This window comes from Electrophorus electricus, chromosome 3 (genome assembly GCF_013358815.1).
Source record: "Electrophorus electricus isolate fEleEle1 chromosome 3, fEleEle1.pri, whole genome shotgun sequence".
NCBI lineage: Eukaryota > Metazoa > Chordata > Actinopteri > Gymnotiformes > Gymnotidae > Electrophorus > Electrophorus electricus.
Window position 1 is genome coordinate 8,787,177 of NC_049537.1, and position 19,262 is coordinate 8,806,438.

At 37.1% G+C, this 19,262-nt stretch overlaps 2 protein-coding genes across 3 annotated transcripts; both read right to left on the bottom strand.

The window, feature by feature from the left end:
* Positions 1-6,008: 6,008 nt before the first annotated feature.
* On the bottom strand, positions 6,009-15,679 carry arpc4 (actin related protein 2/3 complex, subunit 4). Of its 2 annotated transcripts, none has more exons than XM_027007906.2 (6): positions 15,087-15,679; positions 13,707-13,825; positions 13,131-13,242; positions 12,892-12,987; positions 8,129-8,231; positions 6,009-7,800 (listed from the first exon to the last, which is right to left on the bottom strand). In XM_027007906.2, the coding sequence occupies exons 1-6, from the start codon at positions 15,087-15,089 to the stop codon at positions 7,688-7,690; spliced, it is 546 nt and encodes a 181-aa protein (XP_026863707.2). In that variant the 5' UTR covers positions 15,090-15,679; the 3' UTR covers positions 6,009-7,687. The 2 variants fall into 2 exon arrangements, with proteins under 2 accessions (XP_026863707.2, XP_026863709.1); XM_027007908.2 differs by lacking the exons at positions 6,009-7,800; positions 8,129-8,231 and adding exons at positions 10,711-11,357; positions 11,620-11,790 and having other exon boundaries at positions 15,087-15,674.
* Positions 15,680-16,239: 560 nt separating this feature from the next.
* LOC113575939 (histone H1.10) lies at positions 16,240-17,784 on the bottom strand. The gene has a single exon (XM_027007781.2). It carries the CDS (start codon positions 17,700-17,702, stop codon positions 17,082-17,084), a length of 621 nt encoding a protein of 206 aa, XP_026863582.1. The 5' UTR covers positions 17,703-17,784; the 3' UTR covers positions 16,240-17,081.
* Between the last annotated feature and the right edge of the window lie 1,478 nt (positions 17,785-19,262).

A 19,262-nucleotide genomic window follows, 5' to 3' on the forward strand; every position in this document is an offset into this window, starting at 1 on the left:
GCTTCAGAAAGAAGGCACCAGATGTCACTAGTATAGAGTTACAAGAGCCATGCAAGTTTAACATGTTATAAAGAAATAAAATTGGTATGGCTTCATTCCACAACCTTTAAGAAATCAATGAAGCTGCCAAGGGATTACCCAGTGGCACAGTAAAAAACAGCTGAGAGTCTTCAGGCCTCTCCTGGGTCTAAAACTGCTACAAATGCTGAGATGCCAACAGGCCTGCTTAAGTCATGTGTGCTTCTAGCCACAGCTCTCCCCACTCAGTGATAAAAGACAGAGTGGGTGGCAAAATGCATATTCCTTTTTTGTCCAAGTTGCTGTTTTTAGTGTCAGTGAGATTTTGCATATAAGTAAGATTGTCAGAGATGCTCATTATTAATATGTATTAGTTTTGTAAAGTTAATATGTATTAGTTCTATAGACATTTATTTTTATATTATTCGAGGATAATGTACTGGAACAGCTGTGAGTTAACAGACAGAACAAATCCCTTTATTAAACATAAACATTGCTGCTGTAGGATGTCCGAAGATTAGAATGTGTTCGGCTTCAAGTGTGACAAGCTACCCATGGTATGATGATTTAAAAGCAACCTTTGTCTGTCTTTAGGTCAGTCCTTCCACAGGAAATGTGATCCAATACTGGCAATGATGGGAAAAGCCTAAGAAATTCTAAAGCAGTTACTCTTGCGATATAATAGGCTTGTGCAAAGAATAAAAATTTGATATTTGATAGCTCACCCATAACAGCATATTCTTATTTGGACAAAATACAAATATAGCCCTCTGTGCATCTTGGTCTGCCAAATGTCAGCATGCTTGAGAGGCTTATTGTGTTAATGGAGCTTTGAAGTCTCTCTGCATTACATTTCAAAAACAAACTCAATGACTGTCAAGCGCCTGCAAGTGTATGGCCATGAAGACTACTGCAGGTATTGGGGTGCTGTAACTATAGCTGCAGGCTTTTTTCAGCAGAGCCAGTAATAGTGCATTAATTTTCAGGTTCAAATTGTTTTTGACTTTTTGTGTTCCTAACTGAGAAAAGCACATTTCACATATTATGGAGTTGTGAACTGAGTGTGGATCTTTGGTAACCACTCAAAATACATTTTTCATTTTACAGAAGTTGGGTTTTATGTCTTTTGCAGCATACTGTAGTTCAGTTATTGTATTTTCACATAAATAAGGCTATAACTAAGTCTCCGTTCGAGCTATATTACCATAATATTAAAAGAAGCTGCTGAACACCTAAGAGCACACTCCAGATAGAACACCACCCCCACCCAAACAATATCATAGGTGAAGCTTGTGAGTAGATTACAAGATTGAAATTAATGCATTTTGATCACATCATGCATGGAAACTCAGTGATCCTAAGCATGGTTAGTGGAACCAGAAGAAGGGGCAGACAAAGAATACAGTGGCTAGATCCCATTAAAGCTCATATTAATATAAATGTTAAACAATTGAAAGAAATTGCTAGAGTCTTTGATAAAGATGCATAGAGATCACTGGTATATAAAGTTACTGAGAGATGGACATGACTGAATTGATAAATTGATGAATTTTTGAGGCAAGGCAAGTTTATTTGTATAGCAGTTTCCATTCACATGCTATTCAAAGTGCTTACCACAAAACATAAAAACAATGGTGGCAATAAAGTATTTAAGTAAACAATAGATCTTATTACATCCAAAGATCTATCACCTCAGGAGGGTTTTTTGCAAAAAAAAAAAAAAAAAAAAAAAGTTACATAGACAAATAAAACCATTTAATTAAATAGTAAAAATAATAATTGTAAAACATCTGATTTTTAAATAGAAAACAATGAAAAGATTTAAGAGTTCATAAAATAATTTAAAAATGAAACGATGATAAATAGTTTAAAATACTGAAACTGCAATAAGGTGCTGCAAAAATATAGGGTTATGCTGAATTATAAGCATGTGATAATAGAAATGTTTTTTTTTTATTTGAATTTAAATAGAACTACATTTTGGGCTCATCTAAGTTTAATGGGGTTGGTTGCAGTTATGTGTAGCAAAAGAAAATGCTGCATCATCACCTTTGGTTAGAATTCTGGCCTCTAGAATCTGGCCTGTACCCATGGAGATAAGAGACCTACAGAGTTCATACTCTTTGAGCATATCAGAAATATATTCTTGGCCTAATCCATTTAGTGATCTGTAGACTAGTAAGAGTGCTGTCAAATCAATTCTATAACTGAGCCAGTGTAGAGACTTTAGCACTGGACTAATGTGCTATGTTCTCTTTGTCCTGGTAAGAAATACTGCAGAAGCATTCTGAATAACTTGTAGCTGTTGAGTGTTATTTTTCTGTAAGTTAGGAGACCATTACAGTAGTCAACACTGCTGGAAGTAAAAGCATGTATTTCTATGGATCTTGTGACAGCCTTGATTCTAGCTATATTATTAAGATGATGGAAAGCTGCTTTAGTGATTAATTTGATATGGCTAGTAAAGGTAAGATCTGAGTCCAAGAACTCCAAGATTTGAACTTTAGTTTTTAGATACCAATTGCATGTGCACCAATTATGAGACACTCCTCTATTTTGCAAAATATCATAACCTCTGTTTTGTCTTTATTGTCTCATCCAGTATGTATATGCTCCAAATATAGATAGTGTTTTTATTATGGGCTTTAATCATCCACTGAGAGAGCCAAGGATATTTGTTTATCATCTACATAACTGTTATAGGAAACTTTGTTGTGCCTCTTTAGGGATATAGACAAATATTTCTGTAACACTGTTGTTGTGAAAATGTCTATTGTAAAAAACACAATACAAATAAAATTGAATTTGACTAAACTGAATTGAGCTATTAGCAGTTTAAGTGGTGTTCATCATATCACAGTGCTTAAAACAATTGTTTTACATGGAACGCTTTTTAAACTGTTTTAAAGTCTGAAGAAAGAAGATATACATTCAAATGAGACATTACCAGGCATGTCTATTCTTCCCTTGGGTTCCCTTGAACTTTTGCTTGAGCTATCTAAAGCTCGTAGCTGAGTTTAATTAATGTGTTTGTGTGACTTAAGAGATGTGATTGGTTAACACCTGCTGATGTCTTTTGACACTGGGACTGGCCCCATAGTTGAGTTGAAGAGAGATGTGTATTAATGGTTATGTTTCTCCTCTTGTGTGCTGTGAGGCACTGAGACTTAATGACATCTGAATTAGAAAGTATGGACTAATCTGTGGGATGGGGCTTGGGATGAGGTTCAGAGGGCTAAAAGGCACAAAATAAGGATCTGTAATGACAGATGGGGCTGAGTCTTTACAAACTCATATTACATTCATCATATGTATAAGTGTTAGATGAAAAATTATTTGTAGGCCAATACTGGCCTGTGGTTGACAGTTTAGGGGGCGTGTGCACTCGTTTCCAGAATCTATTCCTTCTAGAGGTACCTAGACTCAAACTAAGCATGTTCTCTGTTTTTTATTGCACACAATCTGACAAATAAAAACAAATAATTAAATAGAATTAAATTAAAAGAACTGATTTTCTAAAATGGCAAAGTACATACATTTTACTGAATGCATTCATCATTACCACTATTATACAGTTGTTTCCATAATATTTACACTATATTGCCAAAAATATTCACTCATCTGCCTTCGCATGCATATGAACTTGAGTGACATCCCAATCTTAATCCATAGGGTTTAAGATGATGTCGGCCCACCCTTTACAGCTATAACAGCTTAAACTCTTCTGGGAAGGCTTTCCACAAGGTTTAGGAATGTGTTTATGGGAATTTTTGACCATTCTTCCAGAAGCACATTTGTGAGGTCAGACACTGATGTTGGACGAGAAGGCCTGTCTTGCAGTCTCTGCTCTAATTCATCCCAAAGGTGTTCTATCGGGTTGAGGTCTGGACTCTGTGCAGGCCAGTCAAGTTCTTCCACACCAAATTCATTCATCTATGCCTTTATGGACCTGATGCTTTGCATTGTGCTTGGTGATGTAAGGCTTGGATGCAGCTGCTCGGCCATAGAAACCCATTCCATGAAGCTCTCTACCTACTGTTCTCGAGCTAATCTTAAGGCTACATGAAGTTTGGAGGTCTGTAGCGATTGATTCTGCAGAAAGTTGGCGACCTCTGTGCACTTTGCACCTCAGGATGCGCTGACCCCGCTCTGTCATGTTACGTGGCCTACCACTTCATGACTGTGTTGCTGTCATTCCTAATCACTTCCACTTTGTTATAATACCACTCACAGTTGACCGTGGAATATTGAGTAGCGAAGAAATTTCACTCCTGGACTTATTGCACAGGTGGCATCCTATCACGGTACCACGCTGGAATTCACTGAGCTCCTGAGAGTGACCCATTCTTTCACAAATATTTGTAGAAGCAGTCTGCATGCCTAGGTGTTTGGTTTTATACACCTGTGGACCTGGAAGTGATTGGAACACCTGAATTCAATTATTTGGATGGGTAAATGAGTTTTTGGCAATATAGTGTACTTACATATAAATATTTCAAATTTATAACCAGACACATTTTTCTATATTTTAAGTCAACCATATACACTCACTAGCCATGTCCATTTACTCATTCATGCAATTATAAGATCAGTATTTGGCTGCAGGACAATGTATAAAATCATGCACGTGAGTCAAAGGTTTAGTTAATTTTCAAATCAAACATCAGAACAGGAAAAGATGTCATATTTGTAGCTTTATTCATGGTATCCTGTGTGCAGCACTTCTGAGGTCAGAGTAGAATGGCCAGACCAGTTAGAGCTGAGATGAAGGCTCCTCGGGTAACTCTAATAACTACTCTTTTCAACCATGGTGAGGAGGTTCAGCTACAACAGCAAAAAACACATTAGGTTCTACTCCTATTAAGCATGAACAGTAAATATTAGGTTACAGTGGACGCAGGCTTACCAAAACTGGATAGTTGAAGACTGGAAACATTTGGTGGCTAAAATCAGAATTTATCCATCTTATAATGATTACTTCCAACACAATAATGTGTGTTACAGAGCATAAAACTGAGTCCTCTGACCATGACAATGAGTCCAGTGTACTTCACTAAGCTCCCCAGTCCCCAGATCTAAATTCAGTATAGGACACACATGGGATGTGGTAGAACAGGCAATCTGCAGCATGAATGTGCAGCTGACAAATATGCAGCAATTATACAATCATGTCCATATGGTCACAAGAAATGTTTTCATCACTTTGTGGATTCCTTGCCATAAAGACCTGAAGCTGTTCTGAGAGCAAATAAGGATACTATCTAGTATTAGTGTGATAGCATGTCAGCAATCTCTTGAGTCTCCTCCAGCTCATGCTGCTCCTTCCTGTACTTGTACAGGTGTGTTAACCTGCTTTCCCTGTGAGAGAGTTAACTGTCTGTATATATACTGTAACTGTATAAACATGCTACAATACTGCTGTAGTCATATATGACCCTGCAGTGTAGTCCTCTGCTTCCTCATCTTCTAGGCCTTCACATTCAGCTGCAATTTGATATAAAATAAATTGGCAGGCAGGTTCAGATTTCTTCTGATCATCTTCTGTATAAAGAAACATATTCATTTTGTTAAATGTCATGTTCCAAATGCAAACAATGTTTTTCAGCAGTTTTTGTTACATTGTAAATTATTGTAACATGGAAACAAGGTGTACTAGTCATTGCACCCTGTGTGGCCAAACCCTTAGACAATGCTGCCGTAAATTTTAGATGACGCTGTAGGCCGCTGACTATGACCTGCAGATTCAGTTACCTCCTTGAGTTTGGTATGGAGCTGAAACTTGATTTTGCACATTATGAGAAGTATTCTGTTTATATGCCGAACAAGAATTGTAACTGTAATATCTTTGTGGTGTGTTGCCTGAAGAGCCCTTGATATAACAATAACACAGCATTATTTTTTCAAACATCAAACATCAGGATCAGAATCAGGCTTTACTGGCCAACTATCCTTGCACACTCAAGGTCCAGCAGGGTTTGCAATCACAAACATCCATTTCTAAATTGTTTATGCATACATACAGTCAGACTGGCATGTAAATTTTAAATTAATATTTTACATTTATGGCATTTAACTGATGCTTTTATCCAAAGCAATTTACAATTATGACTGAGTACAGTGTCACTATGGCATTTAGACATCCAGCTGTACACATGCAGACATACATTGATCAGCCACAACATTAAAATCACCTGCCTAATATTGTGTACCTCCCCCTTGTGCTACCAACACAGTTCTGATCTATCAAGTCATGGACTCTATAAAACCTTTGAAGGTGTCTTGTTACATCTGGCACCAAGTCGTTAGCAGCAGATCTTTTAAATCCTGTAAATTGTGAGGTGGGGCCTCCATGGATTATCTTTGCTTTTCCAGCAAATCCCATGGACTTGCTCTAAATGAGGTCTGGAAAATTTTGAGGCCAAGTTACCACCTTCAACTCTTTGTCATGTTACTCAAAACATTTCTGAACAACTTTTACAATGTGGCAGGGCATATTATCTTGCTGAAAGAAGCCATTGGCATTAGGGAGTACTGTTATCATGATGGGGTGTACTTGACCTGCAACAATGTTTAGGTAGGCAGTAGATACCAAAATAACATCCACATGAATGCCAGGTCTCAAGGTTTCCCATCTAAAATTGTCCAGAGCATCACACTGCGTTCATTGCCATGTCTTCTTCTCATAGTGCATCCTGGTACCATCTCTTCCCCAGGTAAATGATGCACATGTGCCCTGGCCTTTCACATTATGTAAAAGAAAATGTGATTCACCAGACTAGACTACTTTCTTCTGTTGCTCCATAGTCCAGTTCTGATGTTCACATATCCATTGTGGGCACTTTCAGCAGTGGACAAGGTCAGTATGGGTACTTTAGCAAGTCTGCAGATACCACACCAATTTTTCAGTGCTGCTTTAAGAGCCCAGGACAATCAGAATTTTTTTTCTCAGAGCATCTATTTTAATTATAGCTATCAAGATATATGCTTAAAAATCTCTTATTGATAGATCTCTCAATATTAACTTAAGCAAAATGATTATACCTCTATGGAAATTATGTAAAAGTATATTTACAACTACTGATGCCCTATTACAGAATTAAGATGTGGAATAAATCAAAGGTATTACAAAAATCAACAATTCCCCAGGAACACATTATCATGTCATAAATGTAATCAACTTAGATAATGTCCAACATGAGCTCAAAAGAGTTACATTCAGTCAGAATAATGTCTTAGTGTCATCCAAGACGGCTGTAGGGCAGAGCGATAAGTATTTGGACGAAAACGCGGAATAGAACGAAATGTATAAAGGGCAAAACCACAAACAGAGTCGCAATCATAGTCCATAATCGAAACACCCAGACGGGTAGATCCGGAATAAATAAAACACAAATACAAAAAACAGGGCAAATAACGATACAGAGAACACGGGAAATAAATGGAAAACAGCAACGGAGCTGATAAACAATAAAGAAACAACGGAAACGACTGGCAAGCAATGAACAGAATACAGACAGAAGCTTAGAACATCAAACAGCAAATTAACTAAGGAAACAGTGTGTAACGTTAAATAGCAAGACTAATGAAAACAAATGACAATGAAAACACCAAAGGGGCTGATCAAACGAAACCAAGAGCGAAACGAAAAACCAAAGGAAGGAGCACGAGACTACCGGACGCTAGCGTATGGGAAGCTTGACAGCTGACTGCAACCAGCTCTATATCTGGGGCAAGCGATTCCTCTTCTCATGGGATCTGGAATTTTCTCAGTGCTGAAATATTCTGAAAACAAAACAAAGCATCCATATGTGTCAAACAAATATCAAACAGACATGAAAAGCCAAACTATCTCTCTCTCTCTCTCTCTCTCTCTCTCTCTCTCTCTCTCTATATATATATATATATTTGACTTTGTAATGTTACTTAATGAGTGAGCAAATACAGTGCCTTGCAAAGTATTTATTCCCCTTAAAAGATATATTTGTTACAGATTGTTCCAGGCAGTATTTTTATTTAAAACCATTATGCTCTTAAAGAAAAAAAAACAAGAAAAGAAAAAAGTAGTGTATAAATATTCAACCCCTTCCTGACTTGTACTGGGTAGAACTACCTTTTTTGAAATAACAGCTCCAAGTCTTGGGGTAAGTTTCTACCATCTCTGCAAATTGTTTAGGAGTGTTTTCTCCAAGTTGTTCAGGTTGGTTGGATGATGCCTGTGAACCACAATTTTCATATAGTCTCAGATATTCTCAACAGGACTGAAATCTGGACATTTTATTTTTGTTGTTCAACCACTCAGATACCACTTGGTGTTGTGAAGAGGTCTCCTGCTGAAAGGTGACATTTCTCACAAGCTTCCTTTTTTTAGAATGAAGCATGTTGTCTTGTAGTATTCCACTGTTTTCTGTACCATTCATTTTTAATAAGATGTTCAATCATTTTGGGGAAGCATCCCCACAACATGCTGTTGCCACACTTATACTTCATTGTTGGGATTGTCTTTGTGTAGGGTTTAATGGTGTTAGGTTTGCACAAGTGTTTTGAATTTTGGCCAAAAACCTCCATGTTTGTCGTACCTGACCACAAAACCATATCACTTTTTTGTGCTTCTTTTGAGTCACCTTCACAGCTAGTTGTATGCAGAGCTTTTGATATTGTCCCCTTCTTGCTCTTGCTCTTGCTGAGTATCAAGGGATGATACTTATGGCATTTAGCTGACACTTTTATCGAAAGCAATTTACAATTAAGACTGAATATAACTTCAGCAATTGAGGGTTAAGGGCCTTGCTCAGGGGCCCAACAGTGGCAACTTGCTAGCAGTGGGGTTTGAACTGACATCCTTTCAAGTACAAGTACCTTAACCACTGAGCTACCACTGCCCAGCCATATATAAAATAATAGTTGACATATAAAATAATATAATTATGCAATAAAATATTGTTTGTGGACAGAAAATTTCAATGATATTGACTCTTTGAAATTAGCACCCACAAACAAAAAGCAATTGACATTTTTCAGTCCTGACATTACTAAAGCATTGAAGTCCAATTGTGATGATGCGTTATAGTGACCCCTGAATTTTACTTAATGAGCATTCATTTTTAAGTCAAAAAATAGTTTCTTTTCAGTGGGAATGGGAACTGAACTTTGAAACTAAAGTGAAATCAAATAAATGGAGTCATTAATTTTAGAGTTTACCTCCTGTAATTAGATATGTTTTTATGTAACTTTTTGAGTGAGAAAATCAGAGACTGCCATTTCCCAGGAACATGCCCCGGCTTCTTCTGTTCAAACATTTCAATTGTTACTGTAATTGTAAAAGTACTGAATGTGATATAGCGTATACAAAAACAACCCCACATTCTCAACTGAAATAGTGCAACATAGCTTGACAATTGAATTGTCAAAAAACAGCCACATGACTCTGACCATACAGAATCAGAAAGGTGCTGTAAGATATGATTTAAATCTAGAGATTGTTCTGAGCTGAAAGAAGCCACCCCTAATCACCACACTGTTTATAAGCATTTTAGTTGATAATCACATTTTTCATAGAGAGAGGGTAGTGTTGAGGAGACTCTCACTCAGGAGGGTGAAACGTGAGTTCTGGCAGGGAGCTGGCTCTTTGGTGTGGTAATCAGCAAAAATGTGTCACCCGGACAATTATTATACCCAATGACCTGAAACACAAAGATGACCTCTTCACAACAGCCTTGCAAAGGATTCTGAAACTGATGATCCAAAGATCAAATTATATAATGGAGATTATCTAGCTAGCCTTGAATTTTGCTTAGAGAAATAGGATACAACTGTACAGTGCTACAAAAATTGTGGGACTTTTACACTTGATTAAATCAGTTCATCTTATAAAATGAGACAGGTGAAATATTGTAGGTCCCACTATGCACTTATTAGGAGTAGACAGCCACACATTTAGCTGCCCACACAAAAATGAACAAATAACAGAGCTAAATTGTAGAGAAAATGTACATGAAGGTCTTTGGAGTATTGAGCTAATAGAACACTAATGCTAATGTAGTTTACTTGGTCACATTAAAGCCTCCAGACACTGATACCTTATATTCTGCTGAATGCTTTTCAGAGTAAAGTTTAATATCTTTTGTTTGATATGCCTTATACAATGAGTTGTTTACTTTTGTCCAATTAGCTATTCTCTAAAAAAGGTATATTAAATTATAAATGTACATATTCATCTGGATTCAAGAAATTCCAGAGAAACAGTAGTGTGCAAAATTAGTCTGCAACTGATTAGATAATTTCTGAAAGGCTGAGGCAAAACCCTGAAAAGACCTGAGTTCTAGATAATCGAGGATTTGATATCTTTAGACCTGCATGTACGTTTGTGTGGACAGACAGGTAGTACACTGTCTTTTTGGGCTGTTATGTCATTATCGTTGTGTTACTCATCCAAGACAGAAAAATACTTAGAAAGGGCTTAATTATAACAGAATGCAAAAATCATGTGAAGAAAGTTGCAAACTACACAAGAGTAGAAATTACAGATAAAACCAATAAAGGAATTTATCATAACTCTCATTCTATGCCTACACTAAGGTCTGTGTGTTCCATGTGCATCAGGAGTCCATGTACTGTATCAAAATTTAAAAAATTAAAATGGCTTTATGCACATATATTATTTTTTAAAAACAGTGCACATTATTGAAACATGACAACTATTTAATTTTTCCTTTATTAGGAAATATGTCAATAAAAGCCTATCTATGAAAACACACCAATAAAAATAATTGTGGTTGATTCAGAAGCAAGAGTAAAGAATGATGGCTATATGCTTATTCAGAATAAACATACTTATCAATGTTAATGAACATGGAGAAACATTTAGGAAATTCAAAATATTGCAATGCTGTGAGCACAACCATGGATAGAGAAGAATAAGAAGATTAATTGCAGTAATTAGGAAACATTTTGCAGAGTAAAATTACTCTGAAGATTGAAGAAGAGTGCAGAGTAGAATTAACTAGAAGAGGCTTTGAAGCTGAAAAAGTAAAGTCAGAGTTGAACAGTAGAGGGAACAATACAAAGTCTAAGTCTGTTGTCTATGAATTCCATCAGAGCTCTTGTATTACATCACTGCAATACTGTGAATTCAGTCCTGTGGCAGTGGGCACACACCCTCTATCCAGTTGATCCCCATTTGGTGGCGCTCCATGTTGACTGGCTGTTCACACCATATGTCCTCCTGCTTACTCTCTGAAGGTCCCCCTCCCCCTGGCTCAAAGCTGCCACCAATGTGTCTGCTGACCTTGGTGAACTGAGTGTTGGCTATACGCTGAGGGTATATGGACACTTCCTTAAAACTGAGTTGAAAAGAGGAAATTAAGGTACTGTTAGTCCACTCCAGGTTTTAATAAAGATATCACACATTGGGTTGTGTAACATCAACTAAATGTCAGTTCTGATGTTATTAATACAACTTCCTGTATTCTATTGATTTATTAAAAGAAGAGTGAAAAAAATTTTACATTAAAAAAATAAATAAATCACCTGTACTGCCTTTTACCATGAGAATGTAAAAGTGTATTTTGCTTGCTTGTGTGTTAGAGGACAAATGGCACTCACATTTTTGAGAAACTCTTCAGCAACTATTCTTGCCCTTGCATTAACTGAAAGTTTCATTTCACTGATTTCCTTATCAATCTCTTCCATAAAATGGATTACAAAATCAACCAACTTGTGCTTATACATCTGCTCTGTGTGGAAATTAGTAATGAGGAAGCTGATATCATAACCCTAGAGAAAGAAAGGAGAGCAGAAACAAGAGCAGGGTTATACTGATCTTACAACTGTCATTAAAACTAAAACAGCTTGTGGTTTTACTTTGTTATTTATATTAACCTTTATTATTCAGGTAAAAAAAATAATAATCAAAAGGACATTTGTGGTTTCCCATTATTTTGTCAATGCAGCTGTTGTCATTCTAACGGTTTGCTATAACTATCATTGGTCATATCTTTCATTGAATGTTCTGCTTTCTAACTAACAGAACACCAAACTAAGTGAAAAAAAAAGAAAACCATGAATCTGTTTAGCACATCATATTTGTAAATCAACTGTGGTTACAAATTTTGACAATAAGCAAAACACTGATATTTTCAAATACCTTTCACTTTCACTTATTTATCTTTCACTTATTCTGTTATTTAGATTATTATTCATTGTAGTATTCATTGAATAGTTTTATACACATCTACAAAATATACAGTGCACCTCCTGCCATGAACATACTTAAGCTGTTCATCAGTGGTCACCACAACACCGTTGTTGACTAGCTCATCATTCACAGCCTTGCCACTACCACGAGTGTTAATGCTGTCAGTGAGAATGTAACACCATTCAGAAAAGAATCCGGTCAGCAATGTCCTCATGATGAGAAACTACATAACCCTTAATGGGATAGTGCGGAGGGGAAAGTATCTCTTTTTTGCATTCCCTCAAAGAACATTTGCATTCCTTTGCAAATGCAGCACACTTCTTACTAATTATGCCATATGTGTCTGTGAGGGAAGTCAGAAAATCTGTAAGGGAATGCAAAACATTTGTAATGGAATGAAAAATAATGAAGGATGATAAACTACAGTACATTCCCCACCTCCCATCTCTTTAAGGACTTTGTAAGAAACTGACCATGGATCATGGAGGTAAAAGATGGATTAGGAATTCCTCATGCCAAAAAATGGGCATAACATTACACACATTAAATGTAAAACAGGTGTACCTTATAAAATGACCAGTGTAGGTACAAGGTGGCTAGTGAGAGTACTTGGCCTAACATTACTTCAAGCTGTTACTTCCAGTTTTTTGTACCCTCCTTATCATTCAAACATGTCTCACCTCCACAGGTTTTCTTCGCAGAATAAAAAAGTTCTCTGCTCTCATCATCATGAAGCGCATGAACTTATGGCACAAAATCTTCTCAATCTCATCGGCCTAGATGGAATGAGTCAGAACTAAATCAAGATTCACAAGCCAAAATGGCTTACCAAATTTTCAGTGCTGTTATTTCAAGTGTAAATGTGCAACCTGAAGAAACAAATGAGAGTGAATCAGAGGTATGAGAGGTCTGAATATACCTGTTTCACTGCAATGCTGACACGCACTGAGTTGATAGAACCTTCTATGAGGACCTTCTCTTTATCATTCCTACTAATCACAACAGGCTGGAGCAACAGTTCTTTACTGCTCCTGTTGAATCACATCAACAAAGCTGATCGGTAATTGTAATTTATGAGACATTTTACACCACTAAAACTTTTCAAGTGAGAAAGAACAGTGTTACATAAACACCCACAATACAATTTGAGAAGTCACCATTGTGTTTCTTTATACCCTGAATGCATGTCTGGAAAGATGTAGGCCTACATATTTCCCTGCACTACAGACTAAAGGTTATGTGTACATAACGCACTGCACATTGTAAATTACTGAACATTCTGTCATTTAAGACATGCTATTAAAGGTAACATGTTTACACCAAGCTCAAAACATAAAGGTCACAATTAAAAAGAAAAAATGTTAAGATTTTTTAGATTTGTTCAAATCACTTATTACTATGCATTAAATAAACAAGAGACAACACCATAGTGCTCAACATTGACTGAAATAAAATGTTATATTTCAGGTGCAAATATGCACATAAATACACTTACCGGACTTCTACCTCAGGTTTGTTGTGGCGCTCTACCACTTGTGAGGAGAAGTTCTCCAGACAGAGAGCAGCCTGCAGTGTAGCACGTACTGCATTCAGGTATGGACGCAGAGTTGCCGTCTGCAGAGCCATACAGATAAGGTAAGGTGAAAGGTGGAGAAACCAGATATTAATCCCTTGTTTTCACTTAAACAACACTGACCATAATCATATGTACACCTCACTTGTGTGCCCCCACCCCTAACACATGAACTGCAAATCAATACAAAGCTTACTCCTCTTGAACTCTCAAGTCATTTTACACAGGTCTGAACCTGTAAGAGAATTCCTGAAATACTCTACGCTTTCAGTCCTTCTAAACCCAGATACAATACCATTTAATACCAGTATATTCAGTTATTGGGTGCATCAAGTAAAAAGTTATTCAGATATATTGCACATTATTGCAGCAAATCTGCCAAACTTCAGAAAGAATGATTCATCTTAAGCAACCTGATAAAAGAACCCGATAAAAGAAAAAATAAGTTAATAGTTAATGTACTAAGCAACAGGGTATCTGTTACACCACAGCTAGGTTGCCATTGTTGCCCTGAGCAAGGCCCTTAACCCTCAATTATTCAAACTGCATTCAGTCATAGTTGTAAATTGCATTGGATAAAAGCGTCAGCTAAATACCATAAATGTCAATTACAAGTGTGTGCAGTCTATATGTACAGTATTTCCTGTACTGAAGAAACAAAAGAGGAAATCCAAAGCCTCTTGTGAGGACAATATTATAGACCATTAAAACGAGCAAACTAGCTAGCTAGGCGTTAGCTATCCTAGTTAGCTAGCCAACGGACCGCAGAAAAACGGAGCGGTTGGATTCACAGCGTTAGAAAACCAGTTATAGATTAACTACCCACATAGCATCAGTTTGTTGCTAGCGGTTACACATTTATCTGACGATAATAAAGGGTAGCTATAACGTTAACATTAACCGGCTAGTTGATTACAAAATGCTCATGTATATTCTTGCAAAAACCTAACTAGTATTGTATAGTACACCCGTGTGTACACACACAAACACACACAAACACAAACAATGTATAGAGGCAGACAAATGCAATCTAGCCAGCGTATCTAACTGTCAAACTTAATTATTATTGTCAATGTAAACATGAAAGATTAGCTAACGTTAGCTACCTAGGGTGGGGATGTACTAAGAGCTAACTAGGTTAGCGTTAGCTTGCTAATAATATTTCGATTTGATGAAAGCACCCTAGCGCTTCAAAACAATACAAGCTTGGTGATAGCATTTATAACGTATGCAAAATCACACATACAGTTATATTTGCTATACATAAAAATGCTTGGAAGTGCAGCTAATTAACTATCTTACCATTTCTCTGTAGGCAGCGTTGGGCGAAAAGACGGAAATGCTATCTTGCTGATACAGACATCAAGTGACTTCCGTGATCCCCGCCATTTCTTTTGGGTGCTACCACAGCTGATTTACGAGGAACTTGTCCACTTCCTCCCGGTACATCAAAAAGTGACGCAACGCCAGAGGGCGCCAGCGAGATAGGGTGAGCTAAACGGCTAAAACCGAAATATTACAATAGGTTCTCACTACTTGGCGTTATACCAAATATAGCAAAGAAGACTTACATGTTACTTTTCTACAGCAAACGGGTTTTGGGCAGTAGTACGCTGGCATGTATGCTACTCCAGCGTCAGCTCACCAACCAATTAGCACTCAGTAACAGAAATGCTAGCGTCCTTCTGCACCTAACCCGTTTGCTGTAGAAAAAAAGAAGATACAAGTTTTCTTTGCTGGTTTAGTGTAATGCAAACTCATAGTTCCTAAGATTATAGAAAGATCGTGACAAAGTGGCGAGAAACCATTTTAATTTTTCGTTTTTAGCGTTTAGCTCCTTGAACCCACATTCGTTTTAGACTCTCGCGGGCGCCTCTAACGTCTGACAAACCCGGAAGACATTACAGTGGCATTTCTCCTCTCTATAAATTTTCTGGTGATAACCATAACTAACCTTAGTTTAGCGGGCTAGTGTCGTAGAAAGCAGATTAACGAATGAAATTATAACAACACAAACATGCCAAATCAACCAATTTATACATATATTTTAGGTATGTAAATGTTGAAATATAACAGTAAATTAATAAATATTATAAAAAAACATAACCTGTAAATGTATTTTTAAAGAAATAAATAGGCTATAATAACATGCCCCAACTTGCAGTTTTCCAGAAGTGACCTCAAAGTGAAAAGCAGGAAGACGAAAATTAATACAAACAGAAATGTAAATATGTAAAATGTAAATATATTGCAAAAGTAATGTGAAAAGCATTTATTTGCAGTTTATTTCTGCAAATAGCCAATATTTACATTGCCACTCCATTTTTACATGTATTTATTTTATAATGCCACATTTGCAAAGGCTTGTTTTTTAAACTATAAAAATACACAAATAAAACTATCTATAAAAGCACTTTTGTATTTAATAAAAGTGAGGCAAGTATGCACACCAATCTAGTTGCGATTTGGCAGTTATAGCTTTTATTACACCTTTAGAGTATTCTTAAGACAAATGCTGCTGCTTCTGACTTAATGTGCTTGGCATTTCAGTTCTCTGTGGTCAACCCGTAATTGTGCTTAGAAAGTTGTGACTCTGCATGATTTGACGATTATTTAAAAAAATAATAATAATAATAATAATAAAAAAAAAATAATAATAAAATTAAAAAGTTACATTACAAGTTTCTACATCTAGCTTGGCACAAAATCATTTTAAATCGAAGATAAGCCAGGCCAAGTCAACAGGACTGTGGTGCTGGGTGTTTAACACGTTCGGCACATAACTCACATGACGTGTAATTGCTAATAATTGTATGAGTTTAAACCATGACATTTACACCTAGTTTATTATTCAGGCACAAATAACAATAGTTTCCTTAACAGCACTGCTTCTGCGATGTAATATATGACTGAAAATATTGCAGAGAAACAAGCATCCTTCCATTTACACTTTTGTTGTGAAACATGTATGCTTTTATTTGGCTAGAAGCATGTCCAGATAATTTCTATTAACCGGTAACAAAAGTAGCCTAACAAAACAGTATAAAAACAGCAACTGAAACCCATGAATGTAAATGTGGGCGTGTCCCAGAATAGTTGTTTAAATTTGCTATAGCAGTAAAACAAATAGCCTAGATCGAAAAAGGTTAACAAGTTTTGACAAATTAATTATAGGCTATCTGGCAGCCTTTCTCTATTTACAATGCACGTTACATTCTTATTGCAGGAGGGAAACGATTGAGAATCACTATAAAGCATTTAGCCTGAAGCATTTACGAAAAGCAGGTTTTAAGAGTCTTAAATCGTCTTTTTTGTCGGCTTAGACTTCTTAGTCTTGCTTGCCTTCTTCGCAACGCCTGTTGTCTTTTTAGCTTCCTTCTTCGGCTTGGAAGTTTTCTTCGTGGCAGGGGTCTCTGTCTTTGCTTTCTTTGTGCTCTTCGCGGTTTTCTTTTTCTCCACAGCTTTTTTGGCCGTTTTTTTGGCGGGTTTCGCTGTCTTGGTTGGCTTTGCAGAGCTCTTCTTTTTCGTCTTGGTCTCGAATTTCTTCTTATTCAGTTTGAATGAACCGTTGGCACCCAGCCCCTTCACTTGGATGAGCGTATCGTTCAAAAGGAGTGCCCGGATAGAATACCGCAAGTACATCCGACCGTTTTGCTGATCAAACCAGCTCACTTTCTTTGCCTCGTTATATATCTTAAAAAGGGATGATCCGTTTTTCTCCCCCAAGGTTCGGATGGCTTCAATTACCAACTGGCTGTATTTTCCGGGGCCTTTGCTCTTCTTTTTCTTCTTTTTTGCTGGAGAGGCAGTCTTCGCCGCTGGCTTGGCTTTACTGGCGGGAGTCTTTTTCTTTTTGGACGCCGATGCAGCTGGGGCTGGGGCTGGGGCTGGGGCTGTCTCCTCGACCTGAGCAGACATGGTCTATCAGAGTGTTACTGTGATGCTGTGCACTTCACTCCCCTACAAGACGCTGGCACCTACGTGACGTTGTTGTGCTTCGGATTTAACATGAATACGCGGACGTGATTGAGAACAACAACACAGGCGACAGAGGCATTTCTGGAGTTGTGTTTTTTGCGCGTAGTTTGATCTTTGTTATCTCGCAAATTAAACCTCGTTACCGACCTTATATAATCTATTTGGGAAGTGCAACCGATGTTGCCTCCAGTAATGCACAAAAATGTTAACGTGCATACGAAACTCTGTAAAATACAGACAAACAAAATATCATACCCGTCGCACACAATGCGATGTCGGGTGGGGGCACCTACTTGCAGAGCGAAAATATATTACCCTTGACACAGATACACTATATATTACAGATAAGATTACAATTTAAGGTGTAAATAACCTCAAACGGTACTGGGTTTTACAAGTTTACCAAACAACACCGAGATATATTTTGTTTAATTTCCCTAAACTAGCACATAAAACGCCCTCGCGTGGCTATGTGCTGGCAAACGTTCTTTTTCGGTTCTGCGGATTATTCCAGAAAGCGGGTTTAGCAACTAACCCAGACCTGTTGTCTGGGAGTTCGTGGAAACTGAGGGTGTTCCGTTCCAAAAACAGAAAAATCGTAGGCTAGTTGTTACGGCAATATACCATGTGAAGCTGTCCTGCTATGCAGCAGGTTTATTGGACATAATCCAGAGTTAATCGTCAGAACAGCGGCCGAATCTGCAGCGCGAAAATTCCTAGATGATTAAATTGATGTTGCGGCTCATATTATTGATTACAAGGAGTGATTTGACTTCGTTAAACATTGTGATGACTATATTCAATAACCTAGCTACCGTTTTTAACTGAATTAATCTTTTGAACGTTGGTCACCCTTGAACGTACACCATTACGTCATCATTTATTTTCTTCCAATTTAAGGCTTTATTTCACAATATACTTTCTTTTCTCCACTATTAATATATAATAAGTTATCGACAGCCTAATAATAATTGGCTATGTGATTATATGTTTACATTATCTGATGCTTTTATCCAAAGCGACTTACAATTATGAATGAGTACAACTTGAGCAATTGAAGGTTAAGGGCCTTGCTCAGGGGTCCAACAGAGATCTAAAACTCTGGTTACACAAAAATACTTTAAACTTAACTGAAGTTTTACAGTTAGGGCCTAAATCACTACTTTCTGCTTTCTCAAACCTCCCTGTTGATTCTGATGGTGTTCTTATTAGGTCAGCTCAAATTAATGAAAACCTTGGTCTCTTTGATTTATCATTCACCAAAACTGCATTTTGTCATCTGTGCAATATTACAATCATTTTAATTTATAGCACTTAGCTGACACGTTTATCTAAAGTAACTTGCAATTATGACTGAATGCAACTTGAGCAACTGAGAAATAAGGGCATTGCTCAGGGGCACAACAGTGACAACTCGGCAGTGGTGGGGCTTGAACCAGAAACCTTCTGATTACAAGTCAAGTATAGTATGCTTCACACTATGCTCAATGATAATTTTGC